The sequence below is a fragment of the Cupressus sempervirens genome, chromosome 10, assembly GCF_028749045.1.
Source record: "Cupressus sempervirens isolate cs-2001-9-10 chromosome 10, ASM2874904v1, whole genome shotgun sequence".
In the NCBI taxonomy this organism is placed as follows: domain Eukaryota; kingdom Viridiplantae; phylum Streptophyta; class Pinopsida; order Cupressales; family Cupressaceae; genus Cupressus; species Cupressus sempervirens.
In genome coordinates, this window is record NC_143127.1 from 213,929,105 (window position 1) to 213,946,417 (window position 17,313).

Genomic DNA, 17,313 nt, shown 5'->3' on the forward strand with positions numbered 1-17,313 from the left:
TGCTCCCTCGGCACTCTGAGTCGTGCAAGTTAATTCCCTTCCATCTGGATTCTCTTCCCTCAGTGTATATAGGTTAAGAAATTCCTCCCTTGTTTCTTCCACCAAATTCAACTGCTGTCTAGTCTCTTCCAACAATTCCTCGGTGCTTTGGTGTCGGCCGACAATCTGCTGAAACCTCCGTTTGCGTTCGGCCTGTTGTGCCAAAATTAATTCCCTTGTGCGGTGTGTATTTCATCTTTTTCCTTTAGCTTATTCTTATTTTTGTTCAGCTGATTCGACATTAGTCTTCATTCCTCTGCCTTCGTTCCAGGTCTATTGGGCAACGACGCCAAATGTTTACCGTATGGGGTAAATAGTTTAATGCATACAGACAATAGACAAGAACATGTAACACAACAGTACTACTTTTATTATTCACATATATGCCGAAGAGATTACATAGTGCTTCCAATGATGATTACAACAATGATCCAAAGTTGTACATATACCATTCTGAAGAACCTTCCTGAAGGGGCCCGTTGGCTACATAACAATTACTGACAACATGCTAATCTACTCGTCGTCTATTTTATAACTTTACTGACAACAAACTTGCCATGCCTTTTAGTCTTATTCGTGCCCAACAACATTCATAAAAATACTCGATGATATATTTGACCTCCATTTGTTGCAAGTGATGATTGCATTTGCATGACATATTAGAGTAATGTAGTAATTGGCAGTATTGTATACAATATATTCATGTTGCTTTTGATATCCAGTGACGGTAAAAGTTACAGGTCAAAATGAAGTGGCTTTTATTTGGCTTAATTTCCATTCAGTTTTTGGCTTTGTAATTCATCAACATGGTGTACATGCAGAGCCGACAATATTCTAATGAAGAATTTATGTATTCCATCTAAAATCACAGGATGAAAAAGTTCCCTTTAGAGCATATATTTTGCAAATTTCATTTGACATCACATATGGCCTGGTCACTTTGTGAACTATTTAGTCAAAAAATCTTACTAGCATAGAATACAAAACTATAGCATTGAGCTTAAGGAAGCCATTTTCTTATCTATAGTGCTTTCTCTTCTTGAATTGCTTTAGCCTTTTAACGGTGGGGTCCCATGGTGGCTTAAGCTTCTATTTTTTAGGAAGAGGTTCCATGTTTTTTTTGCCACAGGATTATTTGTAATCTTTTCCTAGAAAATGGGAGCTCCTACTTTTTAGGCTTGCATTTGAGCGGGTGAAATCGGGGAGGGGCTAGCGATTGCCCTACCAACTTAGGAAGCTCCTACGTTTTAGGCGAGCAATTAGGGAGGGGCTAATAATTTTGGAGGGAAAATTATTTTTAAATTTTTTTTTTTATCACTGCAAACTAAGTTGCCGAGCTGATGCTGATGTGGATGAGGATGCCTGAATCGGATGCACGGATGTGCAATTTTTTTTAATTATAGATTTTGCATGCGTTTGGATGTCTATATATATATATTCAATGTTGATCAATCGAGAGTCAAGAGTCAAGATTCACTAATCAAATCCAGTCATTCAGAATCATAAGGATTCTCAAAAGAATCCACATTTTTATCATCTCCAACTATTGCAAGACTTGCAAATTCAAGATCAGTTGAACCAAAAATAGTTTCACTTGTGCTAGATGCACCATGTGCCATGATGCTATCAGCATCATCATCATTTGAACAATAAAGCACATGCTAAAAACAAGTTTTAAGTCATTCTAGGCTTTGGAAAAGTATCTATTCTGCGGATGCTCTCTGATGCACCCAGATGCGCCCAAGAAGCTCATTCCGGGCCTGTGGATGCTTGCGGAGGTGCTCACAGCGCCTCCACAAGCATCCACAGGCACAGAATACGCTTCTTGGGCGCATCCAGGCAGCACCCCAAAAGCACCTGCACACCAAAATGAATTAGCATCCGCATCTGATGGCACAGGGAGAGAATCGATATCTAAGACTGCAAAGATCATAGTCTATAGAAAACACAGATACCACATTCATGAGACCACCAACTTCCTTAAATTTTGGAGCTTAAACTTTCAAGCTGAATTGGATTGCAAAATTCATGGGACCAACATGTTTAAAGTATTCCTTAAAAAGTTCAAGCAGCTCCAAATTTACCTTCTAGGAAGGCCTTTTCCATGGGGCCCAGCCTAAGTGAAAAATGCAACTGATGTCAAAGACACTTTCTACAGAAAAATAAATTTATGTGGCATATGATAATAATTCAGTACATTGGTTTGAGAACACAGGGAATGGAGAAACCACATCCTTGATAAGGGCATAATTGATCATCAATCCTTACTGCTTTCAAAATCACAATTGAAGATTTAAGAGAAAAGACATCTTAAATGGGCCTCTTGTATTTAACAATTTTATCAGTATCAAGAATACTTGCTATATTTAGCAACCCTTCAAGGTGCTTTATACCAGCTATGTTGCATTATGAAGATTGGAAGTAATTAACTTTATTGTTGAAATTCACATTTTTTTACCCATTCTTACTTCTTTACAACAAATCATGGAATCAAATAGAGCCTTTTTCAATCATACAAAAGATGGTCTCGTGGAAATTGATTCAGCTTGTGTTCCTGTTGGTTTAGTTCACTTCATGTTTATTCAAGAGGTACATAATTTGGCGTTCAGTTTGGCAGATTGAAGACTCTGCAGTATTTATGAAGTTATTTATGTTGGCCTTTTGTGAGGTAGTATGTGGAAATTTCCATAAGATGTTTTAGACAGTCAATCAAACCTTCTGATGTGAATTTTGTTTGTACCAGTCAATTTTAGTTCCCTTAAGTGCTTGAAAATCCATAACCATTGAGGTTTTTATAGCAATGCTAACTACTCTTGGGAAATTAGATTGTATCTTTAGTTATGTGTGCGGATTTTCTAAATGGCTATATTCATTCTGTGCAACAAAGCTATAAATGCATTTGAAATTGCTGGGCTGTTCTCCAGCATGTATATTATCACTTTGGTGTAGCAATCACTATAATTTCCAATCAGGAATTAATATTTCTTAATGTCTTTTGGAAGACTTTGTGGAAGCTTTTAGGCTGTCAGTTGAGCTCCATTTCTCTTTCTAATTCACAAAATTGATGGCGGTTAGCTGTTACTTCAATTTGGTCTGTCCAGATTTATCACAATAAAATATAACAGTACCTGTCATCGTGTTTAGTCACAATAGAGCTGTCTATGTTTCTGCAGCTCACTCTATTTGAGATTTCGTATGGATGCTGCTCCCATTTTTCTTATGAGTTTTTGGGAGGTCCTTTCTCAACTTCCTCATTTTATCTATAACAAAGGAGCATGATTTGTTTGTCCAACATTTGGCTAAAATCCATGCACAGGTTCATGTTACATTGCTGAAGACTCCAGCCCAATACAAAGACCTCTTTAAAACGTATCCAGTCTCTCTACATTTTCATATTGGCAAGTTTGGCTGTACTTGGCAAAACAAATTTTGAAATAAGTGTTAAGAATGGATGTATTATGCATTGTTCTGATATTATTATGCATCAGGTTTGGAGACAATGCTTTTGGATTGCGCCTTCCTTCTTAGCTTGGTATAGATGATGTGAATGTGAAACAACTTAAGCTTTATGAGCCATCTTGTAACAATATATTATCCATTAACAGTAACAAATTTCCACAATCCATTTGTTAAGTACTGAGTTTTCTGGATTAGATTGTGTTTGTTTATTTCATCAACGTTTCGGATCCCAAACTTTTTCATTAGCTTAATCCTCAACACTTCTAGTTGTTTAGCTTTGTGATATATTATCCCTCATTATATGGAAACCATCACATAAATTTATCCTCTTTGAGATAGAGAATCTCTTTGATGTTTATACATGCACTACTAGGTATAACTCCTCTTGAGCTGACATTTTCATGAAGGGTTATTGCCAACTCAGGCTATGTGGATGTTCAATTAGCATTCTAAAATGCTTCTCATATGTACAGCAGAATGAGGAACAAATTCCTCTAAGTTGTGAGGAAATGAGAAGACTCGGTTTCTTGAGATATTCCATTTAAATATAATTAAATGACAAGGCAGGGACATGAAGTATTGTAGTATTTCTGTATTTTCATGTGTACAACATCCACCTCTATCGAATAACTCTAGAAGCTTCCTTAGATATAACTCTCCCATCCTAGAAGCTCCCTTGAGGACTAATTGTACTCTATATACTTATAATACAAAGTTACAAGTGAGTTCACAATTTGTACACTCGTGGTGGCCTCTTTGTTTGCATTTCATTTTTGCCGTGTGGTTTGTTTTATACCTGATTGAATTTGTCTTTGATATGTGTGATTTGTGAGTAAGTGACTACATGTCAAATTTCAATGTTTAAAATAGTTTATCCAGGTAATTTGACAAAGATTTTAATATATATGAAAAGGAACCGAGGATGGTAGTGAATCAACTGAGAAAAGCCTTGAATTAGATCGGAGTCTATATAATAAGGATGATATTGCATAAATGGAAATATATATTCCAATGCAATGCAGTTTCTTGGAAATGCTGATATAGAAAATGATAGTCATTTAACGACACTAATTTCTCATAAATAGTAAAATGGTATTGATGAAAAAAAGTAAATACTAGATCATTTCATCCCATAGAAGGAGCTTTTGTCATTAAGTTAGAGATTCGTACTTCTAATTTCTTATTTTAATTGCAAAGTTTTGATATCAGAATATGTTGTGTAGAGAGACACACGCTATTTGGATTGTAGCTCTAGGAGAGCAAAAGCTATCAAGAGATTGCTAGCCACTGGTCAATAGTCTATTGCTCTGTTTGGAGGATTCCTTGGAACTTCTCGACCAATGTAGTTAAATATCCTATATGTTATGAATAATAGTGGAATTAGGAAGGAAACTGATCAATTCTATATGGTGAGAATGTAATGTTATGAACAAAAGAACTACAAAAGTAGTTTGCTTCACAAAAATAACATGCTTACTGCAAATCAAATGGCTGGGTTACTTGCCATTGCCTAACATTGTAGAGGGGCTTGATCAATCAATTATAGAATTTTTTATATCTTTTGTGGTTAATACCTCCTTAATGGTACCTTCCATACCATTCCCTATCTTTAGCTCTTTCGTTTTGATTGTTCTCCCTTTGATAGGTCAACCCTGTAGTTTGACCCAACCCATGTCAAAAGTTAAGTCATCTAAAATGTTGTGAACTCTCTGCAATGTTTTTCCTGTTATCCAAATTATGTGAAGTTTAATAGTTATACTGTCCTCAAAATATATGTACTTCTCTTGCCTAAGCATATTTGAACCGCAACCTCATCATTAGGATTATTCCGTTCAGGATTTTAGATTTATTATTTTTTCTTGGCTGTGGAATAGCTTCTCTCATTTTGTTCATTTGCTTTGTTTAATTTAACAAGTTGTGTTCTGTCAGGAGAGATACATTTTCTTACACAACTGTCACTATTTTGGTGCAGCTTTTTCCCCAAACACGTCATGCATGGAAGCGCTCTGCCACACATGTATATATAACTCATTTCATTGAATCTCAGCAACAGTTAAGAAAGAACCCTTTGTGGGCTGCAGCTTTTGCTGCAAATACTTATAACTTGAGCATCCCGATGGCCCCAGGAGGTCTACTGGGTAGTGCTCTTGGACCTGAAGTTAGAGGTTCTGGGTTAGGTACAGGTACTGTAAATGGAAGAGGATATGCAATGCCAGCAGTTGCAAAGGATAAGTCATCTGGCTCCTATGCGGATGTGGCTGGACGAAAGTCTGTTTCACAACAACAAATCCAAACAGCACAGCAGCAACTCTCTTTATTTTCACAGGTAGATTCTAAGATTGACTCTGGTTTGTATACAATGTTTCCATATCAATACCAAGAATTTTAATTTTGCCGTGCTTCCTTTATCCAGACAGGATCTTCTAAGGTGTTTCCTGTTACCCAGTCAGCATCCGCTTCCACAGCTGGAAGTGATGCTGGAAGAGTAAATGTTGGGGTAAGTGAAGCCATGTTAAGCAATGGTAACTCTGCAGTATTTAGCAGTTCATCAATTCATGTTGCTTCGGTTGACACTGAAAATGGTACTTCAAACAAGGGTGTTGCTAGTGCTGCTGCTGTACAGGCACAACTCCTGCATTCTGTAATCCAGCGCAATGTTTTTCCATATTCATTCTCACATCAGCAATTCGGTCCACTTTTTAGTGGACATCCATCTCCACTACAGGTTGGTGGTGTCAACTTTCCATTTTCGTATAACCTTTCCTGAACAATGGCACTGGTGGAAAAATCTTAAAATTGAAACCAATCTTTAGAGATTGCTTTTAGGAGAGTAACTAATTCTCTGGGAATGTTTCTTGCAGGTTGCTCAGTATTACAGTAACCCTTTATTTGGTTCTCACTTATTGCAACCTCTAACTCCTGCACAGCAACCACAAAGTGTTTCTAATTTGATGTCAGAACCGACTGTCACTCAAAAGCAGCAATATTCCCAGGGATGTAATTTTGCTGCCTCCGGGACTCTTCAGCAGGCAAGCCATATTGCTGAAGCTTCATCTGTAGATCAGGTCAGTAAAAAGGAATGTGTCGCAGTCAGTGGCATTCCTACTGCTGAAGTGAAAGCAATACCATCAAGAAGTCTTTACAGTCAGACATCTTCAAGTATGATTTTTCCTCCTATACTTGCTGCAGGTATGGGCACATTTCCAGCTGAATCTCAGGATATAAGTAAAAACTTAGTGGGAGAGCAGGAAAGCAAAATGCATCAACAGTCACAAACACAATTGCAATCCCAGTACCAGGCAACATTAAAATGGCAGCAACAACAGGATATTGACACAGTTAATTGTGTAACTTCACCTGCAATTAATCTGAAAAGTCCCAATCCATATGCATCGGAAGCAGTTTCTCCAATCAGTATTGTCAAAAATCAAGGATCTGATTCACACCCAGCTGTTACATTGGTTATGGCTTCACAAGGCCACACCTTTCTTCAGACAGCAGGTGATAGCATGACAGGGCTTGTTCACTACCAAACTACTTCTGATAAATCACTTGTTTCTGGCCAATCATACAACTTCTCTATATCTGAAGGGCAAAAACAACAGCAGCAACATCGCACACAAAGACAAAGGCTAGTATCTATTGGCATTGAAGATGACAAGGCAAATATTGAAGAATGCAGTTTTAGCAACAGTGGTTGTAAAGAAGACAGAAAATCATCTTGCAAACTCCAGCCAAACCAAACAAATATGCTAAGAGTCGATTTGGGGGAATCTCTAACAAAAAATGCTTCTGGTCCATCGACCACTGCTGATTCACACATGAATATGGCAGCACAAAGTTTTCAAGGTGCAGGTTCTAGCTGTTATAGTGTCTGTGCTCCTAACCACCAATGTATTCAAGGCTCCAAGCAAAAGATAGTTCATCAAAAGCTTGCTTCAAGCTCTAGTATACTGACAGCACCAACCATGGTAGATTATACTATGGTTACATTTTCAGAAAAGACGCAGTCTTACCCACCTACATTGAGTACAATGCCTCAACAAATACCATCATTTCTAGGGCATGCTGTAAGCACTCCCAGTCAGGGGGTAAGGTGGGGAGGTACTCTCCAGGAGTATGAAAAAATTTCTCAACGATCATCAGCTGGATCACCTGGACCTGCTACTTCTGGTTGTACAGTTCCACCCACAATTCCCTCCATGGAAAGAGCTCCAGGGAAAACGCCAAGGAATCATCAATCTGCAACAAATGTAGTTTCGTCGAGGTTAACTCCAGATTCATCCATTTCTTCTTCTAGTGTCATGCCCTTATCTCCTCTCTCACCAGTTCCAAGTGGTGCTGTCACTGCCAAAAAAGCTGTTTCAATGAAGGATTCCCTCTCACCAAAGTCTTCATCTGGAAGCAACTCAGGGAAAAAGACCTCAATGCCATTTCAAATGAATGGGACAACAATGCTGGGAACCAACTGTTTAGCTCAGAATGTGCCTTTAAAACAGACTCTTCAAAATCAATTTGATATTCATCAGCACATGCCCTATGCATTCTTTCAGCAGCCTGCTCAACCAATGGAGCCTGTGCAGACACAATCAGCGGTACCACAACAGTATCATTTCTCCACTAATCAGCAACAAGCAGTTCAACTTCAGAAGCAATCTTTGACGCCTCAACAGAATATACAGCTTCGGCAGCAACTTTTTATTCAGCAAAATCAACAATATTTTCAGACACAGTCTCATCAACGTCTAGAAATTTCATCACAACCCCAAACCACTCTTTCACAGCATGCGGCAAGGCAAATGAAGCTACAATCTGGACAGATGGTTTGCCATTCCCAGCAACATGTAAATATGTCTCAACAGGAGATGCTCGGAGTTTCTGCAACTTCTTTTGGTATTGCAACAACTGGTGATATGCCTGCTGCTTTGTGCATGGGTATTTCAGGAGATATTTCTCTACCAGGAATGTCTGATGGAGTTGCACTATCACGTGGCACTGCAGCAGGGTCATTTACACCTGCAAAATTAACTACTGATATTAATAAATCATCCTCTTGTTTTCAGAAGGCCAATGGGACTGGGCTTACATTTTTACCAAGTCAGTGTGGTCCATTGAATTGTGTGGCTTCGCAGATTAACAGTAACTGTACAATTTCGTCGCCTAATCCAGATCTATCATCTCAGGTGACTTCAATTGCAGATTCAGTACAAAAGTCTGGAGATGACAAGCCGGCAACAAGTAATTGAATTTGTACATTGGCAATACAAATGTTCCATTTTTGACCGGAGTGGATGACGATCATCTAAAACATATTTTTGGCCATGAAAGGAAACGGAATATTGCTTGTACATGTCTCTCGCTCAAGTGATTTATATTCTGTAAGCCACAATTCATTATCATTCGATAGTAACTAACTAAAAATGTAGAGGAAATGTGAGAACCAGACATGTAAAATTGGACTTGTAAATGGGCTTCTAGCTTCTAGCTGATATAGCAAAAAAAAATCAATATAAATGCCACCGAGCATGTAATTCTTGACAACTTAAATTATGCTCAATCCTGCTTTTATATTGATTTCATTCCTCGGTGACATGCTTTTCCAACTGGTTGGCTACCGTGGTACAACTACAATAGCTATCATTCCATAGTTTTTATCTATATCATCTGCTGGGGGTGTTTGTATTCTTACACATACCTGTTTTCTGATTCACACACGTTGGAATGATAATAGTGAAGCTTTCAGCATATACAAAGCTTGTTCTCTTCGGGAGCACTAAGAACTTTACAAACAGGAGAAGTTTGTTCTCTCAAGCTTTGTGTCAGTAAATCCAACAGAATTTCATATTCTCAAACACATGTTTTCCCCAAAAAAAAAAGTGTGTATAACTTGACGGGTAAAGAACCTATAATTTTTGTTTAGTTGATTGGACGGGAGTCATGTTAGATTAAAAACCTCAAGACAAATTTTGTCTTTGTGGAAGAGAAAATGGGTAATGGGACACAATAAATACGATGATTGAACTATAATTTTTGTAACCTCGTCTCTTGTTGTTTGAAAAAGGAATATTTGATAAGTCGGAGATATTTAACAATTGCATGACGATTACTTATTTTGGAATGTTGCAGTGTGGAAGTTCAGATGAAATATGGCCATTCCCTTGTTATTCAACCATGCGATTTGCTACAGGAACTACCCGTTTCGCTGAGAATATGAGGTTTATGTGGTTTAAGACTTTTAAGTTGATAAGAAATTCAAAACGTCTATAAATAATGGGGCCTTTCCAATACGTGCAAAATAAGTTGACAGTGTTATCAGTTATGAATTTGTCGGATAGGCGGAAACACAATCCCAAGACCGCTTAAGATTGCGTGCTACAAGTGTAACGGAGGATTGAGATTTGTCATGAAGTCCTTTGCATTTGTCTGGAAGGTATATGGGTGTCACCATATAAATTATTGCATGGCATACACAAATCTATATTTCGTTCTGCGTTAGATTGCCAAATTGTACTACTTTTTCTGCACTGGTTTGATGAAGCTATATCCTGATGGAACTTCCATATTCTGTGAAACCATCAAAGGCGAGCCTATCAATGAAATGATATTAATGGTCATCGTACTTATGCTGTTGCTGATATTTATAAAGAAATGCACCCTAAGCGGCTACGAAAAAATCATCAGAATTCATCAATTTTTCATGTGTGCGTTTTGCTCTGGCTCAAAAGCAAGTGAAAAAGAATTGCACACAGAGCCTCGTTGTGACAATGGGTCATATCCAGCAAGTTATATTCGCAACAAAGATTTCATCAATTTCGCTGGCGGACGGAAAGGGAATCAATATGTTAAAGAGAGCTTGTTTTTGGATTGGTAAAGTGCATACACCTTTGGTTGTCATGGATGGAGACGCATTGAGAAAATTTTGGACCTTAGTTTTCGTTCTTTTCAATGGTAGTCTTCACTTTTTCCGAAGTCTAAGAAGATGAGTTTGTGGTTCCATGAAGGGTTTTGAGTACCTCTATTTATGGAATGGGAGATTTCATGAAGCTAAAAGAAGATTGCTATTGGAATCTTTTTTTCAAAACTAATAGTGACTACTTTTTAAAATTGTACATTTGAGGGAACATGGTGGGTAGAAATCCCCACTAGTGTAGGCTTTTTTTTGTAGGAGTTGGTGTACAAGATATATGCAAAACCCAACTTCACAGGAGTCACTGGAAACACTTGCAAGCAAATAACCTGTCATGAGGAAGAGAGAAGCAAAAGAAGAAAAGGAAACTTTGCAAGTGAGAAAACATTCACATTAATCAACCAACTGAAAACAAGAGAGTAAACCTCTCAATGTTGGAATGTAATATACAAAGTTATGCAAGAGTTTATGCACGAGTTACAAAAAGAAGAGGAGTGATCTCCTTATAAAGGAGATCAACCAAACCACTTTAGGAAACCCTAAAGTTGACCTAACCCTAAAGGGATAATATGACATTTAATAAAATGAAACTTTTATTAAATGTCACCAATGTGATTCACTTTGAATGTCATCCACATGAAAAGACAAAAGTCAAATTTCAATGGTGATTGAATAGTGAAATCTTAAGTGTAGATAAAGGTAATTAACCTTTACTCTAACACCTCCCTTAAGATGAGCGACAATGCAACTACAAACAATGCATGAAAAAGTAAGGCAATTACAATGCAAACTTGGGTCCTAGCAATGAGGCCTGATTAGGTACCTAATCACAACCAAATTTCTATAAAGCAAAGAAATAGAGAAAACCTCATGGGAAAAACTCTACTCCAGAAAGAGATAGCTGAAAACCTAGTGAAGGACTACAAAAGCCTCCAATTAGAGGATTGCTCCACAAAATAAGAAGAATGAGCAATCATGAAGAGTAAAAGGTTTATTATCTTTTACTTACTCTTAAGATTTCACTTTTGGAGTTTTGACTTTTGTCTCTTCATGAATGCGACATTTAATATTTGTTTTCTTTTATTAAATGACACATTATGTCTTTAGGGTTTCCTTTGTGAGAATGGTTGATCTCCTTTTATAAGGATTGATCCCCTTGTATTTTGTAATACTTCTTTTCATTTTGTTCCTCTCTTGAATACAATTTTCATCTTGAGAACCACTCTTCTCTTTTTTGCTTCATTCTTCCATGTAACAGGTTATTTGCTTGTAGGTGATCGTTGTGGCTTTTGTGAAGTTGGGTTTTTGCATGTATTTTGCATACCAACTACTACATGGTATCAGAGCCCGTTTTGATGGTGCAAGAATTTTGGGATTTGGATGCAGCTTGGTTGCCTGTTTTGGTAGTCAAAGCTAGGGGTTCAATTTTACATTCCAGAGGGCATATCTTGAGCATTCAAACTCTGTTTTTCGAAAACGTTATATAGTTGGAAAGCTCTTTTAGTTCTCTTTCTAGAAATGTTGGGTTTTCTTCCCGACTTTGCTCCAAGCTCTTTCTACTCAGGTTTTTGCTCTATTGCACTATGGTGGACATCTTGGTTGTTTCAGGTCCAAGGATCATTTTTGTGGCATGGGATGTCTCCTTTTGGGCTGTACTATCTGTTGTCTCAGCTCTACCCTTTCTGATCATTGTTGATATCATTTGTAAGCACTTTTATGTAAACACATTGAGATAAAGTGCCACTCTGATGTATTCTTGGGATCTCTCTTCTTGTGCCTTATTGTACATGTACTGATGATAAAGTACCATGGGGGTGGGGGAGGCTAGTTGTTTTCCTTTTAGTGCCATCTACTTATGTCAAGTGAGTGTTCCTTCCACGACATTATCTTGATGTTTCATGTCTATAGCAAGCACCTCTCGACACTTTTAAGTATGTTCTGTGCATCTTGATTGGTCTTGATTCCTTGATCCATAGTCCCATTGGCCCACTCTCTTAGTTGTTTGTCACCTCACCCTTGTTAGCAATGGGGGGATTTCACTATTGGTTTCTAATGCTTCCTTGGTTTGATGAAGTGAACCATGTATTTAGTATTTGTTCCTATTTACTAAGTGATTGCGGTGGCTGGATACCTATGCATTTCGGTGAGATGGAACACTTACCATATGGACACTCTTATTCATTCGTTCCTATTTTTTGGATGTAGCCTTCCATGTTGTATTGACCAACTCTTCAGGCTTTGGTGTTTTATGTCATCTGTATCTTCGAGTTTAGTTGTTTGCCTTTGTGTGACTCCTGATTCGAGTAGTGTCATCAAGAACTCATATAGATCACATTCTTCTCTACCTGGTCAGGTTTTATTCCCATGGAGAATCTTCACATCAATAGTTTCTTTTTGATAGAGTTTACGTCTTCTTCATGCTTCAGTGATGTTTCTTCATGATCGCTCATTGTTCCTATTTTCTGGAGCAATCCTCTAGTTAGAGGACCAAACTACATCTAAATCCCAAAATTCCTGCACCATCAAAACATGCTTAGAACCAACTTTTTGACAATATATTATTTGCCAAAAACAGAATCTGTATGCTCAAGATATGGCCAAAAAATCAACTGCTACTTTGAAAGGGCCAAAAGGGCTTGTAGGAGGTTGATGCAGTGTTGATGTTAGCATTTAAGGGCATTAAATTTGATGGCCTGGGGGTCGTTGTAGCAAAAAAAGGGCCCTGGTGCCAATGTGGCACATGCCATGTGGTAGGTGCTGACATGGAGTCAATGGCACACGACAGGTGCTGAAGGGGCCACGTGGCTGTGCGGTGGCAGGTGGAGGGGCCGCTCAACCGGGGGTGGCTACTGGCGGGGGGTGACAGTTTAACGACCACTATTTGACGATGCTGCAGTGGGATCACAATGACTGTCTGGGTGGCCGCTAGGCTATTCGAGTGACCAATCATGGGATGCCACATAGCAGCTATTTTATGAAATGTTTTTTTTTGAAAAAGTGCCTCGTAAGGCGTGTCAAGGCGTTTGAGGCCAACGACATCCAAACAAGACAGATTTTATATGGAAATGGGGGGTTTTGGGGCACTCTGAGTCCAATGGTGAGGTTTGTTTGGGCTCAAAGTGCACCAAAACTTTGACCCCTGAGATCCACAAAAAACACTAAAAACGAGAAAGAAAAAAGGCCTCCAATGACAATTTTGTCCAAAATGGACAACTTTACATGAAAATGGGGTTTTTTGGGGTCTTCGAATCCAACGATGAGGTCTGTTTGGACTCAAAGTGCACAAAAAAAACCACCTTCATAACCCAGAAAAAGGGTATTTGAAACCCTTCAATCCAAAAGCTGCAAAAATGAACTTCAAACATGAACATGAAGCTGTAGGAAGAGCTCCGATGCCATGTAGGAGTTGGTGTGCAAGATATATGCAAAACCCAACTACACACGAGCCATTGGAAACACCTGCAAGCAAATAACTTGTCACGAGGAAGATATAAGCAAGAGAAGAGAAGGGAACTTTGCAAGTGAAAGAAAACATTCACATTAATCAGCCAATTGAAAACAAAAGAGTAAACCTCTTAATGCGAGAGATAAAACATCTCAAGATGTTGGAATGCAATATACAAAGTTATGCAAGAGCTTATGCAAGAGTTACAAAAAGAAGAGGAGTGATCTCCTTATAAAGGAGATCAATCAAACCACTTTAGGAAACCCTAAAGTTGACCTAACCCTAAAGGGATAATATGACATTTAATAAAAGGAAACTTTTATTAAATGTCACCCACATGATTTACTTTGAATATCATCCACATGAAGAGACAAAAGTCAAACTTCAATAGTGACTGAATAGTGAAAGCAATAGTGAAATCTTAAGTGTAGATAAAGGTAATTAATCTTTACTAACATTTTATACCATTTGTCAATAATGTAGAAATTTTGATTCTTAGATGAGGGTCTCATGGGGATAGGGCTTCTACTTTGTATTCTTGGGATTGCGTCCCGTGGAATCTTGGGCTTCTACTTTTTAGGAAGAGGTCCTAGAATTTCTTTTTTTGTGCTTGTTTGAATCTTCTCCTTGATATACTTTTTAGCATTGCATATTCAAATATTGTAGTTTAAACTTTCAAGTTGTACTTACTACACGATTTACGAGACCAAAAATTCATAAAAAATCATAGCAACTTTTGCTCTATTTTCTAGGGAGCCCCCCTCCATGGGACCCCAACCTTATCAATATTTAAAAAAAATTCATTTAGTTAGTGAATTGAATATGTTAAATAAAGAGATTCATAAGATTAGTTTCCAAAAATTGTGGAGCTTGAATTCTTAAACATGTACTCTACTACAAATTTTTAATCTAGATTGTACTATAAATTCATGAGACCACCTAGTTAAAAATATTCCTAAGAAGTTATTTGCTATTTTATTTTTGCGTCAAAATTTTAATCACATTGAGTAGAATTTTATAGACAATTGTTGAGTTTATTTGTTTCAACATTTTGAATCACATTTAGTTTTCCATAAGAAGGATAAAGAAAAAGTTTAAATTGATTGTAGTTAGATTTGATTAATTGCTTGGAGAGAGTAAATGAAAGAAAGTAGAGATATCATGCTAAAATGCAATGGATGATAGATAAGTTTGACTATACACTTAGTGAGGATAAGGGGAATTAGAAAGAACATGGTAAGCAAGAGTATTAGGAGTAAACCACATAAATTTTATGTGCACTTTCCCTTGCTCTCACCAAGTATTTAGTCAGACTTGTTTGTGACCCATTTTCTTTTATCATCATCTTGATGAAGAATGATGTGATATATTTTCCTATGTTTTTATGTTGTCTTTAATCAAACTCATTAAATAGTCCGAGTACGAGTTTTCTTTAGGTTAAATACTGTCAATTTTAAAAATATGTATTGTATTTGGAAGAATATCACATGTACAAAATCTAGTGTGTAAATATGACAGTAAAATTATGTTTATATGATCATTGAGAGACATAGATTGGTTCGACTGTAAATGTATAAATTTTCACATTCCACATCTTGTTAGAACTCGATGCATGTACCAAAGGGAAATCTATTGATGTTCCATAATGAGACAAAGTGACATTCTATTCACGTAATAAATACTTATTAGACTAGATTAAGCAACAAAAGTTACAATGATAACATATCAACCTTTACAAAGGAATGTAACCAAATATTGAGAGGAATTAATAATCATTGTAACAAAAAAATGGAATTAAACTAATGGTGTATTTTGGTTGTTAGCAAGCAATAATTTAATAGATAGAGAAAAATATCATCAAAAATATGATACATGGGACATTTGGCATAAAGCCATTGTAAATGACTAGAGATTGAACTCTTTGACTACATGACATCACGTTTCCATTTAAGCTAAGTTTAGAATATAATTAACAATAACTTGAACAATTATTGATTTTGCCTTCATTGTGGGAAGTGTTGGAAGCTATATCTAATTGTTTTCCTTGGAGTCCTCCATCATTTTAGAAATATTGGAAGCCATGTCTTCTCGGGATATGGCTATCCAACCCTTAGGATGCACCAAAGTTATTCATGCCCCTCATACATCATAAGTGATATTTTTCTGCATCCTAGGAATTGCATAGCAATTTCTACCTTTATGTTACCTTCTTCGACCTATAGTTGGGTTAACATTCAATTAACTTAAATTTCAATTAAAAAATTTATTTTTCAATTTTCCTTTCATATTCATGGACAAGTTAGACATCCACAATGAAATGTCAAAATATATCATTTGAAATTATCTTTCTATTGGATAAAATAACAAACTTGTAAAATGAAAAAATAAATTTGATTACACTTGTCTCCAAGTTTCTAAAGCTCACATTAAAAGATGCCATGCATAATAAGTTAGATTTCAAAGACCACTTGTGAGGGAAGAGGGTTGAGACAAGACATGACAATTTGTCAATTCTTATACACATGAGGATGTAATAAGGCATGCTTGATAGATTCAAATTCAAGATAAAGGGGAATGTGGAAGGGGGTTGAATGGAAGTTAAGATGCAAGCCAATGAGAATCTTGACACAAAAGAGTTTCCAAGCTATAAGTTTTCATTAGACATCCAATTAGATTTTCAAAGGCCATGACTCTGTTGATTTGACATTCTATTTCCACTTGGTGTTAAGTCTAGGAGAGAGGGAAACAACTATTTGTAATTGGGTTTAGGTAGAAAGAATTGGATTTTATAGGTATGAAGCTAGCACCAGTTGTCAAAGAGATTACAATGACAAAATGGAGAGCTTAATGGTAAGGAAAGGAACAAGGACCCCACTTATTATTTTTTTGGTCAAAATGACTAATTTTTAAAACAAAAAATTCTTGAGGTGATTCTACAATTTTCATTAAAGGTTGGTTATGTCTCACATTTCTAAACACTTGAATGTCCTTTATGTAGAGGTACAAACCCTTATGTTGATGAGGGATACCTTGAGGTTTTTCGTTAAATTGAATCAAACTTTTCTACCAAATTGAATAGTTATAGAAGCAAAGTCAATTCCTTAAAGATTGATAATTTCAAGTAAACTATTGGGTGCCAACTACTACATTTTCCACAGGTTGTTAAAAGAGACATCCCTAGTCTTTAAACATGACTAGCTAAGAGGATTTCTACTTCTCATTTTTCCTCACATTAATGTTTGGTGGGAGTACTTGAATTCTTAACCTACTAGATGCTTCTGAGGGACATTTCAAGTAGTCCATAGAACCCGTTTATTAATTAAGCATACCACTTGATAGAAACAATCAATGATATTGACATGCCTTTGGTATTAAGCCATTGGACTTCTTTCTTTCAACTCATAGACATAACCGCTTAAGGTCTTTCCTATTTGGTTATGGTTTTCTTACCTCTCTTTAGTAC

At 36.9% G+C, this 17,313-nt stretch overlaps 1 protein-coding gene across 2 annotated transcripts in view; it reads left to right on the forward strand.

The window, feature by feature from the left end:
- The window catches only part of LOC149533393 (uncharacterized), a 51,194-nt gene extending 42,149 nt beyond the window's left edge, over positions 1 to 9,045 (forward strand). For both annotated transcript variants that reach the window (XM_089803063.1, XM_089803064.1), the window contains exons 14-16: positions 5,471 to 5,824; positions 5,912 to 6,223; positions 6,360 to 9,045. In XM_089803063.1, coding sequence (XP_089659189.1) covers positions 5,471 to 5,824; positions 5,912 to 6,223; positions 6,360 to 8,744 — 3,051 coding nt within the window. In that variant the 3' untranslated portion in view covers positions 8,745 to 9,045. The remainder of the gene's footprint in view (positions 1 to 5,470; positions 5,825 to 5,911; positions 6,224 to 6,359) is intronic.
- The last annotated feature ends 8,268 nt before the right edge of the window (positions 9,046 to 17,313 follow it).